This window comes from Apodemus sylvaticus, chromosome 15 (genome assembly GCF_947179515.1).
Source record: "Apodemus sylvaticus chromosome 15, mApoSyl1.1, whole genome shotgun sequence".
Taxonomy (NCBI): Eukaryota; Metazoa; Chordata; class Mammalia; order Rodentia; family Muridae; genus Apodemus; species Apodemus sylvaticus.
Genome location: NC_067486.1, coordinates 76,129,199 through 76,152,424, shown reverse-complemented (window position 1 = coordinate 76,152,424; position 23,226 = coordinate 76,129,199). Strand labels below are relative to the sequence as shown.

Here is a 23,226-nt window from a genome sequence, read left to right as displayed (position 1 = left end):
ACTTGCCAGCTTCTGTTCTGAGTTGTGAATTAAGGTTTTCGTCTTTTGATGTTGGGTTGACCCTTTTTTTTTTCTTTTTCTTTATTTGATGTATTCTTTATTTACATTTCAAATGATTTCCCCTTTTCTGTGTTCCCACTCCCAGTAAGTCCCATAAGCCCTCTTCCCTCCCCCTGTTCTTCCATCTACTCCTTCCCACTTCCCTGTTCTGGAATTCCCCTATAATGTTGCACTGAGTCTTTCCAGAACCAGGGGCCACTCCTCCGTTCTTTTTGGACATCATTTAATATGTGGATTATTTCTTGGGTATTCCAAGTTTCTAGGTTAATATCCACTTATCATGGTATACCATGAGTGCATACCATGATTGATCTTTTGAGACTGGGTTACCTCACTTAGTATGATGTTCTCCATCCATTTGTCTAAGAATTTCATGAATTCATTGTTTCTAATGGCTGAATAGTACTCCATTGTGTAAATATACCACATTTTCTGTATCCATTCCTCTGTTGAGGGACACCTGGGTTCTTTCCAGCTTCTGGCTGTTATAAATAGGGCTGCTATGAACATAGTGGAGCATGTGTCCTTATTGCATGCTGGGGAATCCTCTCAGTATATGCCCAGGAGTGGTATAGCAGGGTCCTCCGGAAGTGTCATGCCCAGTTTTCTGAGGAACCTCCAGACCGCTGGCGGGATTATAAGATGGTGCAACCACTTTGGGTTGATCTTTATACATAATGACTTTAAAATTTTATTTCATCTTTTCACACTGAGAATTCTTACATTTTAGTATTGGGGCGGAGGGTATCCCAATAACTAGTAGAAGACTAACAGATCCAGTTCAACCTGTTGTCCTGTTTACTTTTATAGCCCATATTTCAATTTTTATGTTTATGGACATGGTTGCTGTTTGGATCGGAGTTGCTCTGCTTTTGTGAGACAGGCAGCACCTAGGACATTTGAAAGTGCATGTGACTCTAGTCCACATTTCAGAAGCATGTTCTCCTTTGCTTTGCATATCATGTGGAATCTGTTTTGTGTTTCTACTGAGAGTATGAATCTTCACAGCCAAGTGCTATGTGATAGAGGTGTGTGATATGCTCCAACAGCTAAGGCACAACAGAGCCTACCTCTTCGCACAGAGGTTATCAGTGAGTTTAAGAAGAGTCCTGCTGAAGTTAGTGTAGTCCCAGAAATTCAGTATTAGCTAAATATGGAGAGAGACTGTACAATTTAAAAGTGGGGAGACGTCATCCTTTTCAAAGATAATAAGTCTTCTTGCTTTTAATCTGAGAATCTCAAAGAGCATTTTGAGCTAAGTTATTTAGAAAGATGACTGCACGTTACATTTTAGCTTGGGTAAATATAGGGCTGCATTAAAATTAAACTCTGGGTTTGAGTAGATTCTGCGATTCATTTCAAAGCATCTTCTGATTCTTAAAAATGCCAAAGTTACGTTTCATATTTATTATAGAGAATTAAAGGTAAACAGAGAAGAGAGAGCATCATTTGTTCTGCCCCAGACTCTGGGTAACCTCTGTTACCGTGTAGCCATGTAGAAAGCACCGAGTTGTGAGCACCCTTCGGAGCCTGGTCTTCATCTCCTCCACTTGGTAATATACTTGGTTTCCTCTCCTGCCCCCAGATATTCCATGACTCACTCCCTTACTCCATTTATATTTTACCCAAATGCCACTCTGGTGAGGCATTTCTTAATCCTGTTCTATAAAACTGCAACACCCTGCTGCCATCCCAGCTCTGCCCCTTCCTTCCTCCATCATCTCTCCGCCATATGTCTTTGCTATTGGCATTCTGCTCATACTATCTGTTTATTTCTTCACCATCCCTCTTTTCCTGCTCCAGTGCAGGTTCTTCAGGGGCAGCGTGGCCATTTGTTTTGTGAGTTTGTCTGTTTGTCTGGAGTAATGACTGGTGCACAGAGGGCACTGGATAAGTAATGGAAGACAGAGACAGATGGCACCCTCAGCCTGGTGGCTCTTCTGCTTTCCAGTGTGCAAGCAACTGCAGGCTCTCTCTAAGCTACCCTGAGGAGCATGCTAATTGTTTTCTCTGTATGGCATCATGTTGAAGATTCAACCTAGGCTTTGTTGCATGTTTTTCTGTTACTTTGTCAAAGGATAAATTATTAAAAGCGAATACTTTGTAATTAAAGCCTGTAAGTACAATTGAGGATTTGATACCATTTGCCATATTTTTTCAAGGAATGTGCCTATTAGGATCACATTTCCAATTGATGGATGGTGTTTATAAAAACTCACATAATCACATCTAATGTGAACTTTGATCCATACGTATGTGAGAGAAAGAACAAAACAGGGTAATTTGCATCTCTGTCACCTCAGATATTTTTCCATTAGTTATTTTAACTCTAGTGTTTTCTTCAATATTTTTAATAAACATTGTCTGGTCCAGTTCTAAGTACAGTCCCAATTAATAATTTATTTAGTTAGGTGAAGAGAATGATGATTGAAGGATAGAATAATAATTTTTCTAATATTTTGCCATATTTGTTTAGGTGTCCACATTCAAGATTTCAACTAAAAGAACTTTAGTCAGTGTCATGTATCTCTTTATTCATGGTGGAGGTTAGTTCTTCAGGAGAGGATTGGTGCTATTTTCATGACAATGGAGACAGACAATAGCACTGGCCTTGAATTGCCTTGAGGGGGAACATTCCCCATGATGAGTTCTCACACCCAGAGAACAGGAATCCAGGCTCCTTGCATTGAGGGCTCTGTGACACTCAGTCTTTTATGGGTCTGTGACTATTCTTAGGTATTGTGCACATTTTGCATCCTGTCCCCTCTCCATGTAACTGTGTTTCAGGAGCCACCACACTCCATGAAGCTCAAACGATCTGGTGTGTTTTGTTCTGTGGAGTTGAGAAGAATGTTCCAGGTTACTAGTGTCCAGTCAGACCTAGAAACCAGATGGTGTTTTAAGTCTGAAATTAGAGACTCAAGAAAACACTGCTGTAGATTCTTCTTTCTGGGACTGGGACTCATGAAGCACAGTGGTCCACACAGGGAACTGAGGGAGAAGCACCACAAGTTTAAGTCCACAGCTAAAGACCACTTTACAAAGGAGAGGGAGGGAGAGAGGGAAGATGGAGATTCACATAGGAGTATCTGGATCCATGAGCTGGGTAAGCTACCCCTGTCAGTTAAAAGACAGGAGCTTGGGCAGAGTGGGGGAAAGCTTCATTACTAAGAGAAGTTCCACCACGTTCTTATTTTCAGTTTTGTGCAGAGGAGTTCATAGGCTGAAAAGACGGAAAAGGTCATTCATTGGGTGAGAAAGGTTTGTGTTCTTGGCCTGTCCACCATGGCACTTTCTGATGGTTTTGAAGGCACTGCTCAGCTATCTGATGATGACATAAGTTCCTCATACCAGTTCCCTTCGTGTGTTCACCTGTCAAGGATGCCCACGAGCTCTCTCCCTCCACTCTCAGATGCATGTGGAGCCACTGTCACTGTGACTTTCAAAGGCGCTTTCTGTCTTCTAAAGGATGGTGGGGGGCAAACTGGAAACCTAAATTTAAGACTCCTTGGAGAGCAAAGGACAAGGAGCTGGGTGCATCCTCTCCCAGTTTGAAGTAAGAGGGAAAGCATTAAAGATTGCAACAGTGAAACAGGAAGACTTTGTCAGGTGCTTTCCTCTACTTTCTAGTGTGCAGTTCAAAGGCCGCTTACCACTCTCACTCTCTGAGGAATTCATTGCCATCATCTCTCTTATAGCACACATTTTGAAGGTGGATCCCAATCTAGCATTGAGTAGGTTTGTGTATTGGATGTTCATTTATACATCAGATGATGAATGACAAAGAGTTGTGAGGTTCTTCATCCCAGTTCCTACAGCAAGTTCCTTTCCCCTCCAGAGCATTCCCCTTCCATTGCCTCCCCTTCAGTGCCTGCCCCATTGCCATATTAGCATGTGAGTCCCAGTACAGGATGTAGGAACCAGACCTGGATGGTTGAACTAACTGAACTGAAACCTTGGTTGGAGTCAGTGATTGATGGTTAAGAGGTTACCAGCTGGCTTCTTCGGAACCTTGTTTAGAACTAGGATCTTAATGGTTTTCACATTATTTCTTTGTTAAAGAAATCAGTTTTTTTCTCTTTAATCCTTCTGAAGTTATCACCAACCTCTGTGTCTCTGTGTTTAAGTTCTTATAGAGAAACAGGGTAGAGAATGTACTTAGAAGGGATCTCAGAGACAGACTTGCGCCACTATTTTTGAAATTATTTCTGTGACATTTTGGTTTATTCCTATGTGTTTTATGGGCCCTTTTAGTCACCCTTTATGATAGCTCAGGCAGCGTTGATAATGTCTGATGGTCTGATAATTTGAAATGCCATATAGAATCTGGTGAATTACATGGTACCCATACATGCAGCAGTAAAGAGGGTGGAAGAAGACAGACCCCCGAGCAAATGCTAGAATCTAAACTTAGGTTGTGAACAACTTAGTCATGGCTTCGTGGCTTAATACCTTGTGCACTTCTTTTTTCCATTCATTCTGATTTAAGGTAGAAGAGAACTTTGTTGGGGTGCATTTTCCTTAAGAGTTAATGAATACTTCCCATGAGGTGTGTAGCCACCCCAGGATTTCTCACTTTTAGCTGCATGTGGAGTCCCCTAGTTTCAAAGAAACACTGATGTCACTCATTTATTCCAATCCCCAGGATTCTCATCGAATCAAATCCAGAGGAGGTAGTTGGGACATCTCTAGGTTTGATGGCTTTCTTACAGATTCTACTGTGTGCACAAGGGATAGTGGAGATGTTAGATATTTCCAAATTATAACTCTAAAATGGTAAGGAGAGAGTTAGAGACATAAGAAATCCCTGTGTGACAGGAGTTTGGAACCTTTCAAGTCCTAGGGTTCTCCCAAGATTGGAAGGTACTTTGCTGTAAACTTGAACTATGGTCCTGGAGCCAATGCCACTGGAATTACATGGGCTTTTTAGAAGCACAAATCATTGGTTCTTCCATAGGACTACTATGCTGAGAGTCTTTGAGAGTGGCAGCCACCAGTCTGAATTTTCCAACATCTCTCTAAGATCCTGATGGATTGTGGACTTTGAACAGGGTTATGTCATGACTTGGGACAGGGGGTGAAGATAGCCTGGTAAAACTGAATGGCTCTAGAGACATTGTCCTTGGCTGCTGTGGCAGGGTTTAGATCTGACAGCTCATAGCTGTTCCTCCCAGTATTGAAGGTAATGGCCACCAGGTGCTTCGGAGCCCACAGAGCACCATCATTCAGAGAGCCCTTTCCAGCCTCAGACGTTCTTTCCTCCAAGATACCCAAGTAGTTATGTTTTTATAATATCTAGTGTTAATAATTTGCTAATGGAAACTGCTTTCATAGAGCATAAGCTATTGGTGTTCTGTTCAGGAACTTTTCCCCTGTGCCCATGTCCTCAGTGGTCTTCCCCAGTTTCTTTTCTATTAGTTTCAGTGTGTCAGGTTTTATGTGGAGGTCCTTGATCCGCTTGGAGTTGAGCTTAGTACAAGGAGATAAGAATGGATCAATTCTCGTTCTTCTGCATGCTAACCTCCAATTGAACCAGCACCATTTATTGAAAAGGCTATCTTTTTTCCACTGTATGTTTTCAGCTCCTTTGTTGAAGTGTGGGTTCATTTCTGGGTGTTCAATCCTATTCCATTGGTCCACTTGCCTGTCATTGTACCAATACCTTGGAGTTTTTATCACTATTGCTCTGTAGTAATGTTTGAGGTTTGGGATACTGATTTCCCCCAGAAGTTCTTTTACTGTTGAGAATAGTTTTAGCTATCCTGGGTTTTTTGTTATTCCAGATGAATTTGAGAATTGCTCTTTGTAACTCTATGAAGAATTGAGTTGGGATTTTGATGGGTATTGCATTGAATCTGTATATTGCTTTTGGCATGATGGCCATTTTAACTATATTAATCCTGCCAATCCACGAGCATGGGAGATTTTTCCATTTTCTGAGGTCTTCTTCGATATCCTTCTTCAGAGATCTGAAGTTCTTGTAGTACAGGTCTTTCACTTGTTTGGTTAGAGTCACCTCAAGATACTTTATGCTGTTTGTGGCTATTGTGAAGGGTGTCATTTCCACTATGGAAATCAGTCTGGCAGTTCCTCAGAAAACTGGGCATGACACTTCTGGAGGCCCCTGCTATACCTCATTTCTTTCTCAGTCTGCTTATCCTTTTTGTATAGAAAAGCTACTGATCTAAGATCAAGAATTGACAAATGGGACCTCATAAAACTACAAAGTTTCTGTAAGGCAAAGGACACTGTCAAAAGGACAAAACAGCAACCAACAGATTGGGAAAGGATCTTCACCAACTCTAAATCCGACAGAGGGCTAATATCTAATATATACAAATAACTCAAGAAGGTAGACCCAAGAGAAACAAATAACCCTATTAAAAAGTGGGATACAGACCTAAACAAAGAATTTTCACATGAAGAACTTCCGATGGCTGAGAAGCACCTTAAAAATGTTCAACATCATTAATCATTAGGGAAATGCAAATCAAAACAACCCTGAGATTTCACCTCATACCAGTCAGAATGGCTAAGGTTAAAAACTCAGGAGACAGCAGGTGTTGGTGAGGATGTGGAGGAAGAGGAACACTCCTCCACTGCTGGTAGGATTGCAAGATGGTACAACCACTATGGAAATCAGTCTGCCAGTTCCTCAGAAAACTGGGCATGACACTTCTGGAGGACCCTGCTATAACTCTCCTGGGCATATACCCAAAGGATTCCCCGGCATGTAATAAGGACACATGCTCTATTATGTTCATAGCAGCCTTATTTATAATAGCCAGAAGCTGGAAAGAACCCAGATGTCCCTCAATGGAGGAATGGATACAGAAAATGTGGTATATTTACACAATGGAATACTACTCAGCAGTTAAAAACAATGAATTCATGAAATTTTTAGGCAAATGGTTGTAACTGGAAAATATCATCCTAAGTGAGGTAACCCAATCACAAAAGAATACACATGGAATGCAATCACTGAAAGTGGATATTAATTAGCTCAGAAGCTCTGAATACCCAAGACACAATTAACATAACAAATGATACCCAAGAAGAGGGAAAGAGAGGGCCCTGGCTCTGAAAAGAGTTGATCCACCATTGTAGGGGAGTACCAGGACAGGGAAATGGGTAGGGGATGATTAGGAAATAGGTAAGGGAAGAGGGCTTATAAGACCTATGGGAAGGGGGGGACCAGGAAAGGGGAAAGCATTCAGAATGTAAACAAAGAATATAGAAAAAAAAGAAAGAAAGAAACTGCTTTTGTATACCTAGCTAGCTGGTAACAGGCAAGGAAGCGCCACTTACATGTAAATAATACTTCTCAATGAAGCATCAAAACTACATTTTTAAAGGGAGAACAAAATGCTTTTTAAAATGGTAAAAAAAAACAAAACAAAATAAATCCAATGTTTCTTCTTTTTCTAGTAAAACTGATTTTTAAATCATTTTAAATATTTTATAATACAGTCATATAGCTTTGGGTGTTTGCGTCCCATATCAGTGGTTACATGTTGTGGGCGCCTGAGCTTTCTGGATGACTGTATTGTACTTAGATATCTAGATCATCTGGTTCCTGCTGAAGTGTCCCCTTATCTGTCCCTCGGCCATTTATAAACACAATGAAAGTCGGACTCCCTGGCTGAGTGTCACACTATGTTGTTTACCACCTATCTAGTTTTTCTTACTTGCAGTGTCATTTGGAGTTTTATGTTTTTTTGCTATGTTGTAGGTAATTTTATTCAACATGACTTGTGTGCAGGTATTCTCCTGCCTTGCTGCCTGGAATGGGCTTGCTGTGCAGGTCATACTATCCAAGGTGATAATTGTACAGTCTCCATTTTCCCTACCTGTATGTAAGCTTATTTTATGTTAACTTCCAAAAGTATGTCCTCATAACATGAACTTCTTGTTACCCTTACATGTACACGAATCTTTCTTCTGCTGCTTGATTAGGATTTTATTAATGTCATTTATCATTTCTAATAAAATTCACTATCCCTAATCATTATTCTAAGAAGCCCTTTGCCTCTGTTTAATGTACTTGACCTCTTTATACTAACTTTAAAGTATGAAATCTGACCTTTTATCCTATGAAAGCTAAGTCTACTAATAATCCAACGTTATCTAAGTAAGGGAAGTTTTCTATGTAAGTCAAACAAGCGGGTCTGAAACGATGACAATGAATTGTTAGCAGATGTATCTTTTAAAGAGTACTATGAAGTCTCAGCCCTCTTAACTTCTCGTATGTGTTTTCTTCCTGTAGGTGATTGTCTTCCACCGCCCCCTCCACCGTTAGAGGATCCTGGTACTATTCCACCCGGCCCTGGGCACTTCCCTCCTCCTCCACCACTGGATGAAGGTGCTTTCAAAGTGCAGGTAAAAGCAGCGAAAGAAGTCAGGTTTATCAGCCATGCTAGGAGACCTGTGAGTGGTTTCTGTGGTTCAAATGCATTTACCCAGAGTAGAGATAGAGCTTTGCAACTCACATGCACTTAGAGTTCTTTAATGCCAAGGGCCCCAGCCACACTTGCCAGGGTCCTTTTGACTTACACACTGAAGCTCTGCACAATTTTTACCTACCAATTTAATTTTAAAACTGTGATTTTTTTCTTTTATGAAATGCTATTTTATTTCTTTTTTTTTTCAAGATGGTTTCACTGTGTTGTCCTGGCTGTCCTAGGAATCACTCTGTAGACCAGGCTGGCCTCAAACTCAGAAATCCACCTGCTTCTGTCTCCCAAGTGCTGGGATTAAAGGCATGTACCACTACTGTCCTGAATGAAATGCTATTTGAGAAGTCCACTTTTGGGGGGGTATAAAACCAGACCTTTTAAAAATATCTTTTCTTTCTACACTTAAGCTATGGAATGGAGAGCAACCTGTTTTCACTAAAGCAATAGAAAGACACGGTAGGGCCTTCTCTTCTAGGTGTCTTTGAAGAAGAATGTTATAGATGTGTATCATTGGAATGTAAGCATTATGTCCTGGAGAGTACAGGTTGCAAAGTAACTAAATTCAGCTCAGTGCACAAGTGACAAGAGAAGTATTTTTGCTCTGATGCAGGGTGACTTGTGATCAGCAGCATCACTTATGGCTGAAGACATCCATGTCAGGACAGAAACATTATAACATTGTAGACATTGTCATTCTTAGAGAAGATGATGTTAGTATAGATACACTGGAGACAAAAATTAAGAACTGGTAATAGAGAAACGATGCTTTTCAGATGAGGTAGAAGAGCATCTGACATTTGCTTATCCCAGTGAGGCATCAGAATCTTGTGAGTTACAATACTAGCCATAATAATACATAATAAAACAATAATGTTGGTGACTGCTGTATGCTTTATTTTGTTGTTTCCTTTGCCTTTGTATATGTCCCCAGTATCTCATAAGGAATGTGACAGAGAAGCTCTAAGGGAGAAATGCCTAGACGCTCGTCTCTTGATTTCTTTCTTTTAAAGTTTACGTTGGAAGAGCAGAGGAGAAAGTATTCAGTTATTTCCCAAATACTCTTTGTTCCTATGTAGATATTATTGAAGATAACACTGGAGACCCTATAATATAGATGGTAGACCTAGATCACGTGCCACAGAACTTCCAAGTCAATAGAATACAATCATTGTGCATAAGGCAGGCACAGGATAGCTTTTAATAGTGACTCAGTAAGTGGAGCTTCTTCAGAACAGTGCCACTAAACAAAGGCTTACAGGAGAAAAGACATTATAAGCCAGATGCATTCCTGAAGAAGGATATTTTCATGAGGTTTGGCTATCTTTTAATAAACAATTTTTGTTGTCTGCTTTTTTTAAACCTTGTTTTTTGTTGTGGTGTATCTTTCTTTATTGGTTAATGGGCATAATTTTAGCATTCTCTTCTGTTTTCATTCCTGGATACTTACTAAGTCTATTGTGCTGTATTTTGAATATTTGTCTTGCCAAGGTCTACAGCATAAAAGTAGTTGAGAAATATGGTGTAAGTTAGTGATTGCGGGCAGATCACACTTAGTGCTGGTTATGCTCACAATTAAAAAGAAGGAAGCCACACCTTCAAATGTTGTAGCACACTGGTGCCTCTGAAAGTTCTGATAGAAATAGTTAATATTTTGATATTCCTGCCAATATTGTATGAAACAAGTCATAGCAATAATAATATTAAGATAAATATCGGTAGTATATGAAGCTGATACTATAGATACTAGGTAAAGCTACCAATCACAATAACAGTAGCCTGTGGATTCCATATAGATGCCTTCCAGTCCACGAACATAGTGTTTTTATATTGATTGCTCCTTGCTTGAGTTTGGTCCATGTTGCATAATTTTCATAGTGAGCATCTTTCATATCATTTCAAAACTGTATTTCAATTTATGTTTTTGTAGGTACTGTTGAGTGTCGCTTCTTCCTTGATTTTTTTTCAGAGTTGGCTTTTAACGTAACTAACCTAGTTACCTTTATTTGTAGATTTTTATATGTAACTTTATTGAATCTATGTATTGATTCAATATTATGCCTGCCGTTCTAGCGTTGTCTCTGTGCGTGATGACCTTGTCTGAAAACAGGGACAATTTCATCTTCCTTCTTTTCCAGTCTGGACCCTTGTTATTTGATCCTTGGTTTTGCCTGGTTGCCCTGGTAGGACTTCCAGTGCTGTGCTGAATAGAATCAGTGAAGGCCGCTGCCTCGGGCTGCTCAAGGGGCTGTCATGAAAATGACAAAAAGTCTCTTTCTCTGTGGACTTTGTTCTGATCAATGTTCTCAAGCCATGGCTTTGTTTTTGAAGAGGAAGGAAATAAACAAGAAGCCAGTTGCCATGTTGGCTTGTGTTCTCTGCAAAACAGAAGGGCGGACGATGAGAAATAAAGCAGTGTTTGCCAAATGGAGCAGGACAAATCTGGTGGGGAGAGGGTGCTGTTTTCGAGGCTCTTCCTATGACATTCTCCGTAACTTGGAAAGGATGCCTTGTCCCGCTCTCGGGCAGGAGTTAGCTGGACCTGACAGCGGTTGACCCTGCTCCTACTGCTCATCAGCTCCCTTAGACAGAGCTCAGTGTGGCTCAGTCTGATCACTGGGAACAATTTTTCACTTTTTCCTCTGAGCTCTGGTAAAACCTCCTCGTGCCAATTCCAAATCAAAACTGGTAAATGTGTGTTTTGTGTAGAAGTCTGTTTATATTTCTAGCCAGACTTTCAGCATAGAGCCAGAAGACTGCCTCCTAAGGGGGACTTTTGCAAGGCTGAAACAGACCACCTCTGCGGTCATTGGCTCCAACTTGATAGTCAGACTTCTAGATATAGCACCCACTGAAGGAATCAATGCCCAACCCTCTTTGGAAATGGGGAGACTGAGACCTGAGGAGATGCCTGTAGATACAGTGTTTCTGACAGAACACTCATCAGGAAGTCTTCTTTTTTGGCTGTAACTCCCCACTCCCCACAAGCTGATTGTTTTGCATTCTACTTGGCTTGTCTTAGCCCCCTATGTAGCTGTAAGGCTCCATGATGGGTCTGCTAAGAACAGGTGATGTTGGAGTTTTGCTTGCCTCTTTATATTTTCATATGTGCTCTCTAAATTTTTGTAGAAAAGCAAATAAATATTTAGTATAAAGAATTATTCTTCTTTTGAAAGTTCACATTTTTATGGTAGAGATGAATCTTTGAAGTCAAATGAAAGATTTGGTTTTCTTTTCCAGAATCAATTTATCTTTTCTGCTCTGAAGTTTGCCCTGGCCCCTTGCTAGTCCCTTCATTCCTTTGTTCTTCCCCATTCAAAGGACACTGAATACTCTCTGTAAGTGGACACATTATGCTACAGGGACTTCAGCCTTGAGACTGGGCTTCTCAGCAGCATCATCCGATTGTTAAACCTGTGGCACTATCTTATCACTTTGCTCTAATTGGATGTCACAGTTTGTAATTAGTCTTGCGGTAAGCCCCACGAACAGGTGTACAGAATTGCTTATCACTTTTATGAGAGGACAAAATATCTTTCTTAAGGACTTCTGAAGTATGTTTTAAATTGTCTTATATCCTAGGAATTAGACTTATACTTTTTAGGTCTTTCTATTGCTTCAATCAGTAGAGCTAATTTAATTAATTAATTAATTACAACATCCTGGCTAAAGTTTCCCCTCCCTCTTCTCCCTTTGACTCCTCCTTTATACTTTCTTGTTTTAACCACTCCCCCTTCACACATTTCAGTTTTTCTTCAGAAAATAGCAGACCTCCCATAGATATCAAGCAGCCATGGCATATGAAATTGTATTGTAGTAAGACTAGGCACCTCATCTCCTGTTCAGGCTGGACAAGCCAACCCAGTAAGAGGAAAAGGTCTCCAAAGCAGGCAACAGAGTCAGAGCCAGCCCCTGCTCCCACTGGTAGGAGTCCCCAAACAAGACCAACGTACACAGCTGTAACTTGGGCCTAGGTCAGACACACGCAGGTGCCCTGATTGGTGTTTCAGTCCTTATGTGCTCCTATGCGACTACATTAGCTGATTCTGTGGGGTTTCTTGTGGTGTCCTTACTCCTCTGCTTCCTACAGTCTTTCCTCCAGTTTATCCACAGGACTTGTTTTTTTCTTTTTTAATGTAAGAAAAAATTTATATATATAGTGAGGAAATGGCGAAGGAAAAAGAGATAGATGAGATTCAACACACACACACACACACACACACACACACACACACACATACACACACTACACGGAAGGGGCAAACCACATGCAGATAGTTGCTTGATAGGCTTCCCAAGCATCTGGGGGACTTACCTGGAGCTCTGTATGACACAGTGACTTGGTCTTTTCATGACCACCAGTAAACCGCCTTTGACGAGGCCTGGCTGTGGTCTGCCCCGCGGCTTGCTTTGGCTTGCCTCTTGTGCAACAGTTGTTATCCCCTGGTTAGCTTTTCTCTGTTCTGTTTGCTTAGGCCAGATGATTACATGTGCTTGTGTGAACTTAGTTTCTCTATGGCAAAATATATCTTTTCAGCACTGTTTCAACTGTTAAAAATTTCATATTCAAATGCAGTGTTTTTTTTTAATATTTATTATTAGTGCCTGTCTTCCTATACTTTTAGAAAATGATACACAAATGGGTAACTGGGGCTGAGAGAGAGAGAGAGAGAGAGAGAGAGAGAGAGAGAGAGAGAGAGAGAGATTTATGCAGTGTCCCACGAAGCCTTGGAAAGAGGCTGCCATTTCTAAGGATAAAGTGAACACACTGTTTTGAACTACAAAGAAGCCTAATTCATGTCTGAATGTCTGGTTATGATACTTTTAAGCAAACTCACCTTTTTTGAAAAGTATTTGCAGCCAGTATAGGTGTATAATGGCTGATAATTACCTTCCTGTGTCTCACTGTGCCCATTTTTAGGCATAATGAGCTCAGGTCATGCCTGCTTCCATTCGCCAGCCCACAGCTCCTGACAGCTCCCAGGACCACATTTGGATGGGACTATCACCTCACCTCTGCCCATGAATAGGATGAGGGAAAAAGATACTGATGCAGAAGCACATTTATGCTACTGAGCCTGAGTGTGTGCTGATGGGGGACGTTTTGTGCGATTGTGAGTAGAGGTCTCAGCTCATTCTTAGCCAGGTTCAGCTTTCTTACAGTGTTGTTTTGTCCATGCAAATATATGCGAAGGCTGAGGATGCTGTGTGTCTTGTGACCCTTCCCCTTCCTCCTTCTAGGTCAGTGGCTGAAGGGTAGTAGTAAGGAGGTTGCTAGCATCATGATTTCTCCCTTCTTGTGTGTGTGTGTGTGTGTGTGTGTGTGTGTTTGTGTGTGTGTGTGTGTCCAGAGTGGAGGATTCTTTGCCATTTTCTGATTTGGGGCAATACGATAGCTAAAAGTGTGTGCCAAAGGTTGCTTGTTGCTCTGTTTCAGCCTCTGGTTGGGCATTTAGATGTGAGCAGGTAGATTTGAGGGTTCTCTATTTGTAAACCCTTTTTGGACAGCAAGTCCAGTGTCGATAAGAGCTAGTCTAGTAATTCCTTTAGAATATTTCATCTTCCATGTGGTGTCTTCTTTCTCCTCTTCCTCTTCCTCCTCTTCTTCCTCTTCCTCCTCCTCTTCCTCACTTTTCTTCCTTTTGAAGGAACTAGGCCTTTATACTTGCCAATATGCCACAAATATACTCATGAATATGCTACTGGTGAATAGTATCCTCAAGTCTTTCCTATTTTTCAGATCTGCTCTGCTGGGTGTGTTGTATACACCTATTATCCCAGCTCTTAGAAGTCTAAGGAAGAACTGTATTCCAGGCCAGCCTGGGCTATGTAGCAAGGCTTCATTTCAAAGTCAAAACAAATGATAAATTCACATTAGGTAAGCTCCTTGTAATTTGATTCTGAAATATATATGTATGCCCAACTTTGCCAACCTGCTACCTTAAACAGTAATCTTGGACACATCTGTGTTGACAGTGATAAAAGCTTCTTCAATCAGTAGTCAAAAAACTCTTTGGGGAAGTTGGTCCTGGTCGACAGAGGTTTACTGTGAGATAAACAATGAGGCTGACCTTCATCCAAGGCTTCTGCCTAGAAGTTGAAAGCTCTCAATAGACTTCAGAGTTCCAAAGTCATCATGTCACACAGACCACGTTATTGTGGAGTTTGTCTAGTTGACCTGTGGGTTTCCGTTAAGTGCTTCCTACTCTGCTGTCTTCCCATAACCTCGTATCTAAATTTTGGTTCCCCTCATGATATCCCTTCCTTACTGGAACTTCTTTCTTCCTATTTGTACTTTCAGTGCCCAATGAGAAGTCTTCCTTTAACCCTCTGTCTTCTCTTACTAGAAACAGAGATGTGAAGGGGTCAGCTCAGGGGTTGGTCACCTGATAGCTGGATGTGATGACGATCCCTACTATGATTTAGGAACTATAGGCCCATCCTTGATTCTACAGCCCTCTTTGTGGGAAGGCTGTCGTCATATTTGTACTCAGTTTGTTCCAAAGTTTATCCATCATCTTATTATGAGAGTTACATTTGGTTTAACACACTATCATATTTTCTGCATTCCCACATTGAAATCCCATGGTCCTTTGGCCATTGTTCACATGTCCTTTTTTTTTTCCCAGTATTTGTCAGCAAGGTCTTTGGACCTAAGAACGAGTCTGATTTGTTCCAGTTCATTTAGTTCACTGCCTATCATTTTAGCTCATTCATAATGCAAATGACTCATTGCCTTTTTTATTCTAATTTTCCCCATTCCAGCTGAATGTCCTTAAACAGTTAATTTTCAAGAAATTGCTATCCTTCCTGTGGTTGTGTACTGCCTGCCACATGAATTTTCTTCATTTATCGAACTGTTCAGAGCATACCATGACTTCTTTACCTTACTTGCTGTTACAACCCAGTACGTTCTCTGTGTGATCCTTGCTGTGTTGATATGATGCTTCCATTCTTAACGGATACGAAAGATAATTTTTCCTATTTTATATGTGCTGCCTGATACTTGCTTATCTTTTGACTGGCCAATATTTTCTCAGTTAAAAGAAGAGGTCTATTTTCTACTCTCTTCTTCATGGGTTCCTACCAGTCTTAGCTTCTCTTAAGGGTTCTCTGTTTCTGTCTTGACATATCTGATGTACCATGGCTCAGTGATACAAAGCTCCTACGTGACCCTTAGGAATGTTCTCAGTTTTGCATGGAAAATGACAATTCAAGAATATTTTCCTAGAAAACTTCTGTCTAGCAATTCCTACCTCATTGTATATGCTACTTTGAAATCAGACTATGGAGATAACCAGCTACAGCTACTTAATGTTCCCGTCATGCAACACATGCCTTTGTGGAGTGATGAAATTAGTTCATGGACATCAATCCCCACTTTCAGCTATATTTCATAAAGTTAGAATTACAACATAGTATAGAGAAGTCCTACAGAGGTAATTTGATATCACAAATCACAACCTCCCTGATTTGACTGATCCTATTCCAGCCAGTTCTTGTTATGAGGGAACAGGAGGCCCTCACTTCTCAACTGAACCATGTTTGTACTACCCCAGTGACCAGGAGAGCCAGTCACTGGCTCAGTGACAGGTTTCTGTATTCCTGGGTGTGTATTCTTCGCATTATCTTCCATTCCCACCTAAAATGTGACGATTTAGCATCTATGCCATCCATAGTCCTTACTTTGTTGGAAGAATATAGGTTAGGAACTTAAGTGATCTTTGTGGATTGGTTGTTTGACTGTTTGATTTCAGAGTGGGAAATTTTGGAAAGCAGACAGTGTGCTACGTATCACACTTAACCTTTTGATGCTAGTGTGACCTGGCAAAGAGTTTACCATGGACTACTTCTGCTGGCGTGGGGTGATAAAGATAGGAAACAGGAGAGGAAGTTATATACATCTTGTGCAAATCGAGGTTTTCTATTTTTGGTCTTTTGCTTCTGTTTGGAAAGCCCAGCCTCTGTTCACAGCATCCTCACATGTGTTTCCTCAGTGCCGTTTCAAAAAGGGGGAAATAAATATGGGATTTTTTTTGTAGTGAAAAATAGTAAAATCACAAAGATTTCCCCTTTTTCTTTTGGTGAAACCTCAGTCTTACTAGGCACAGATTCCTCTACTTCAGCTATGCATTCCAAGGCAAAGCACACAGGAGACTGGAGCTGTAAAACCTAGGATAACAAGATATGCTACAGAACCCTTACTCATAACAGCAGCAGGGAGACTGAGCGCCAGTGTCTGTGCTACTCCACATTCAGTGGCCTGCTTGCCCAGCTAGGCTGTTGTCTTTAGAGAAAGGGGGCTGGGAAGCAGTGCTGTATTTCTTTGCTAAAGCTCTGCCTTCTGCATAACTGTGCATGGTAAAATCCACCCTGGGTGTCTTACAGCCCCTACCCACATTTCTAATAAATGGATTCTTCTCGTTAGTGGTTAGGATGGCATTTGAGGAATTTTTGTAATCTAAAGTTTTAAGGATTATTAGAGAACAGTGAAAAGCTGTCTGTTCATGCCTATGATGATCTGAGATGGACTCCAAAGGGTGGGGGCCCAACTGAGCAGAAGAAGCAACAGTAGTGGAGCTAGAGTCATGGAGGCTGTGGCTGGAAGTGCTGTACTGGCCTGCTGGTGGTAATTGGAAACTCTGGGAAGGAGAGCAGTTTCTGAAGGATGTGGAGGGCACAAGGCGCAGGATGTTTGTAGGATTCTTGCTTTCTTCCAGGTGGGCATGGCTTGCTTTTGTTTGTGGAAGGAGAGTATCCTCTGAGGCAAATGTTAGTGTGTCTCTCTAGAAGAGATGTTGATAATAATCCCCATTAATGAATGGTTCTGTACAGTTTCCAGATAGTATTGTGGCAGGAGGGTGAAAATAATGCCTTGGTAATTTGTGGATGTCTCTGTGTTGTTATTGTTCTTTAATTGAACGTGTATTAAGCTCCAACCAGGTGCTACGAATAATTTCAACTTACAGATGATTTTCAGAACACTCAGAAGATTTATAAACACCATTAAATGGAATGCCGCAGCACCCCTCAAAGATGGTAAACTTATTTGTTCTTCCTACAAATGAGAAGTGAAATAGGCTGTGCTCAACCCTACCAGGACTGGGGGTGAGACGTGAGAACTGTTGAGCGGAGAGAAAAGCATGGTCCATCACTAGGAATTGCATTAGAATGTATTATTAAGGAATTCTGCCTAAATGTGCTTAGAGTTGTGAGGTTTTAATTAAATTGTCCCAGTTACTGTTAGCATTTGGGTTAGCAACAGGCTGCCAAGGTATGCCACCATGTTTTAAAGTTAGTGTAGAAAAGAATTGGGAAAGAGACTGAATACTTAGTACTCAAGCATTTAGATTTATTCAATCTATGGGAGATGCTAGGGATGCACCTTCTAACAGATGTCTCAGATACATCTACAATCAAAGATGGCATAGGTTCCCTTTGAAGGAATTCTTGTTTGTCTTTGTCAACACAGCCTTTCCCTGGAGCCAGGACTTTTCCTTCACATGGTAACCACTTCATAGACATTGCCTAGTTGCTACAGTTACAGAAGGCCTGTCACGTGCTTAGCCTTCTGTCAGTGCCTCTCCTGACACCAAGTCTCCAAGCTATCTTTTCCCATCATGCTATTAGTCTCTTGTTTCTTAAGTAAAAACCAAAATGAGGAGCACATGGATTCAGTAACGAGTATATGCATTTAAGTCTTTGCCATTTAAAGCTAGTGGGACTTAGACTCCACTTTAAGTGTTGAACAGCAGACAGGAGACTGGCACCGAGAAAGTTAGTTGAAGGGAAATGTGTCTTTCATATAAAACTCATGGCTGAAAGAGGCAAGCGGTGGGGAGGGGAGGCAGAGTGACCAGTTCAGGTTTTCATTTTTCCTTTTTTGGTGTCTTTATTCACACAGACTCAGCACTGAGCCCTTGCCAGGGTCACAGTTGGTCTTTGATTAACACTGACTCTGAATAGTCTGTGAACAAGGAAGCATTTGTCAGGAAGGGCTGCACTGAGGGAGGCGTGGCCAGCATTTGGACTAAAGAGAGGATTTATAAGTTGACATGAGAGTAGTGAGACTTGAAGACTTCATCCTCTAGGATGGCGAAATCACCTGTCATGGCTACCTGTCAAGTTGTAATGCACCAGCTAGGCACATGCTCCAGTCATGATTGTTGGCTACATTGTAGAATCACACTCATTCCTAACTAAGGTGACATCAGATCAGTGGTTTTCTGATTTGGTCTCAAACTCACTTTTTATCAATGGTAACCTTGGGCATAAAAATAGGATTCCTGTTGGGAGTGTTAAACTATCTGAGAACTTCCTAAAATATATGTGATTCATACCATGTGTTTGTTCCCACATCAACACTGAATCCCAAGATGCAATTACCCAAGCCCACTCTCTGCTTCGTCATGGGGCCGTGTTTATCCTTTAGCTATCCGCAACTGGGAGCAGGGCCAAGTTCCCTGTAAGATCTATACATGTACACAGTGCGATCACACATGACCCTTCGAATCTGACCCTGCTGTCTTGTCTGCCAAAGCACAATCTTGTTGCACAGTACTTTGCACTGTTCCTCCAGAGTCCCCTGTCCTTCAGCTGAGCACCTTAAAGAGTGTTGTCCATCCAGGGTCAACACACGTCTCCTTTGTCCATGCAGCCCTGTCTAGTTCTCATTCTTTCTCTGTTCTCTCTATTTTTCCCTTTTTTTTATTCGATATATTTTTTATTTACATTTCAAATGATTTCCCCTTTTCTACCCCCCCAAGTCCCATAAGCCCCTTTCTCTCTCCCTGATCTCCCACCCACCCCTTCCCACTTCCCTGTTCTGGTTTTGCCCTATACTGCTTCACTGAGTCTTTCCAGAACCAGGGGCCACTCCTCCGTTCTTCTTGTACCTCATTTGATGTGTGGATTATGTTTTCGGTATTCTAGGTTAATATCCACTTATTAGTGAGTGCATACCATGACTGATCTTTTGAGATTGGGTTACCTCACTTAGTATGATGTTCTCCAGCTCCATCCATTTGTCTAAGAATTTCATGAATTCATTGTTTCTAATGGCTGAATAGTACTCCATCGTGTATATATACCACATTTTTTGCATCCACTCTTCTGTTGAGGGATACCTGGGTTCTTTCCAGCTTCTGGCTATTATAAATAGGGCTGCTATGAACATAGTGGAACATGTATCCTTATTACATGGTGGGGAATCCTCTGGGTATATGCCCAGGAGTGGTATAGTAGGATCCTCTGGAAGTGACGTGCCCAGTTTTCTGAGGAACCACCAGACTCATTTCCAGAGTGGTTGTACCAATTTGCAACCCCACCAGCAGTGGAGGAGTGTTCCTCTTTCTCCACATCCTCGCCAACATCTGCTGTCTCCTGCGTTTTTAATCTTAGCCATTCTGACTGGTTAAGGTGAAATCTCAGGGTTGTTTTGATATGCATTTCCCTAATAACTAATGAAGTTGAGCATTTTTTAAGATGCTTCTCCGCCATCCGAAGTTCTTCAGGTGAAAATTCTTTGTTTAACTCTGTACCCCATTTTTTAATAGGGTTATTTGGTTTTCTGGAGTCTAACTTCTTGAGTTCTTTATATATATTGGATATTTGCCCTCTGTCTGATGTATGGTTGGTGAAGATCTTTTCCCAATTTGTTGGTTGCTGATTTGTCCTTTGATGGTGTCCTCATGGCTTTTGTCTCATGTGCTCTCCCATTTGAACTCTGTCTTCTAATGAGATCTGTAGATAAAGCCATACTGGAAGCACTGATCCTCCCTCTTTCTCCATCCTCCTCTGCCTCTTCTCCATCCCTTCTTTCCTCTGCCATCTGTGCTCTTGTCCATCATGCCAGCACATTCTGAATATTTAATAACAGTTATAGAAAAGTGAATGAAAAGTATCTTACATTAGGTATTGGCTGTTAGAGAGATTGGTACCAAAGCTAGAGTTTTTTTTGGAATTGAAAGTCTCTGTTTCTATCTCTCACTGTCTGTCTCTCTGATGTGTTCTCTCTCTCTCTCTCTCTCTCTCTCTCTCTCCCTCTCTCTCTCTCCCTCCCAATCTCTCTCTCTCAATCTCTCTCTCCCCCTCCCTCCTTCCCTCCCCCCCCCCGTGTGTGTGTGTGTGTGTGTGTGTGTGTGTGTGTGTTACAGCACTGAGTGATTCAAGTGGGCAAATAACTGACTAGATAACTACATAAGTGCCAGTTTTCTTCAGGAAATTGTTTGTCTCTGCCTCCCTATTGCAGGATGGCAGGTTTGTTATAGGTGCTGGGAATCCAAATTTAGGTCCCCAAGCTTCTGGGATAAAATGGCTAATCTTATGTCAACTTAACATACAAAAGAACTCAAGAAGTTAGACCCCAGGGAACTAAATAACCCTATTAAAAAATGGGGTACAGACCTAAACAAAGAATTTTCACCTGAAGAAATGCAGATGGCTGAGAAGCACCTTAAAAATGCTCTACATCATTAGCCATTAGGGAAATGCAGATCAAAACAACCCTGAGATTTCACCTCACAGCAGTCAGAATGGCTAAGGTTAAAAACTCAGGATACAGCAGGTGTTGGCAAGGATGTGGAGAAAGAGGAACACTCCTTCACTGCTGGTGGGATGGTAAGATGGTACAACCATTCTGGAAATCAGTCTGGCGGTTCTTAAGAAAACTGGGCATGACACTTCTGGAGGACCCTGCTATACCTCTCCTGGGCATATACCCAGAGGATTCCCCTGCATGCAATATGGACACATGTTCCACTATGTTTGTAGCAGCCTTATTTATAATAGCCAGAAGCTGGAAAGAACCCAGATATCCCTCAATGGAGGAATGGATACAGAAAATGTGGTATGTATACACAATGGAGTACTATTCAGCAATTAAAAACAATGAAGTCATGAATTTTTTAGGCAAATGGATAGAACTGGAAAATATCATCCTAAGCAAGGTAACGCAATCACAAAAGAATACACATGGAATGCAATCATTGATAAGTGGATATTAATTAGCCCTGAAGCTCTGAATACTGAAGATACAATTAGCATATCAAATGATTCCCATGAAGAAGGAAGAAGAGGGCCCTAATCCTGGAAAGGCTTGATCCAGCATTGTAGGGGAGTACCAGGACAGAGAAAAGGAGGGGGAAAGATAGGAGAATGGATGGCGAGAAGAGGACTTATGGAACATATGGTGGTGGTGGGGACTGGGAAAGGGGAAGGTTTTTAGAATGTAAACAAAGAATATAGAAAATAAATAAAAAAATTAAAAAAAAAGAGTTATCTGAAAGGAGGGAACTTTAATTGAGGAAATGCCTCTATAGGACTCAGGTGTAAGGCATTTTAAAATAGTTATTCATGAGGGAGGGCCTAGCTCATTGTGGTAATTGCATCTCTAGGCAGTACATTGCAACCCTGGTTCAGGGTTCTATAATACAATAGGCCAAGCAAGCCATGGAAAGCAAGCCAGTAAGATCACTTCTACATCAGATCTTCTAAAATCCTGCCCTGCTTGAGGTCCTATCTGGAATTTCTTCAATGATGAGCAGTGCTATAGAAGTTTAAGCCTAGTCAACCCTTTCCTCCACAATTTTCTTTGGTCATGGTGTTTTATCAAAGCAATAGTAACCCTGACTGTGACATGGGGGCAGGAACTTTACCAATTTAGCCATCTCCCAGATTGATGGAGCTTTTCCTTTTATGTGATTACATCTGTGACCCCATTCTTGATAATTTACAAAGCTCATTCAATCTCAGCTTGATGGTGGAAAGGATTTTCCATATTTTCGAATCCATTTTGATGCAATCCAAAGTGTAAGGGCTTTGCAGAGAGACATTTTCAGTTAGAGCTCCGATTGTATTTGTATGAATGTGTGATTTCAAATGTATCCTACCCAAACTGCTTGGGACAGAATATACTTCAGCGTTCCATCTGCAATGGAGTTGTTGCAAACCACAGTGTTGTTTGCTTTGTTGCTACTGTGGTCAGAGTATTTACTATGTAGATGTTTATTGGCTAACATTTAGTAAATATGAATTGATTAATCTCTACAGCTTTACAACATGAATGGAATCTAAGTTCAAGATTTTAAACTTACAAAGTTGACAAACATTAGATTTGTATATCAAATCCTCATACTGTGAGTCTAGAATCTTTCCCACTGTTTATTTTATGTTTAAAAATCTTTGAGAGGCAGATCTTTAATTAAAAAGAAATACACCATATATTAATCATGTCCTCAGATTAATATATATAAGGATATGTAGTATATATTATAATTGGTCATTGAAGTAGATAAATATGTACTAAGTTTTATTGATTACATGGAATATATCTTTTCAGTTATCTTTTTGTATATGGTCATCTTTTTTTCCCCACATAATACTAGAATTCTGGGCATAATGAATTTTAATAATTACAATAGGAAAAGTAATGTAATTGCAATCATGTTGACTAAAGAACATAGATTTGAAAAGAAAATAACAGGGACATATGCAATGATGCTTTGCTTGCATTATCCTTTTCCTAGATTCCCTTAGATGAAATTGTTTTCTATTCCTTTGTCATCTTAGAAGGTATTCTTTTCCTAGTATTGCAGTGGAGAATGCAATCCAGGTCATTGCAGGTCAGAACCCATCTGGTATTCTGTCTGACTTGCCTAAGGAGTTCCTTGAGATCCTAAAGTGTGATTTGTATCTTACCATATAGAACATTTAA

At 40.8% G+C, this 23,226-nt stretch overlaps 1 protein-coding gene across 7 annotated transcripts in view; it reads left to right on the top strand.

The window, feature by feature from the left end:
• Positions 1–23,226, top strand: part of Lpp (LIM domain containing preferred translocation partner in lipoma) — a 596,469-nt gene that overhangs the window by 256,780 nt on the left and 316,463 nt on the right. For all 7 annotated transcript variants that reach the window (XM_052159121.1, XM_052159118.1, XM_052159120.1 and 4 more), the window contains one exon: positions 8,327–8,439. In XM_052159121.1, coding sequence (XP_052015081.1) covers positions 8,327–8,439 — 113 coding nt within the window. The remainder of the gene's footprint in view (positions 1–8,326; positions 8,440–23,226) is intronic.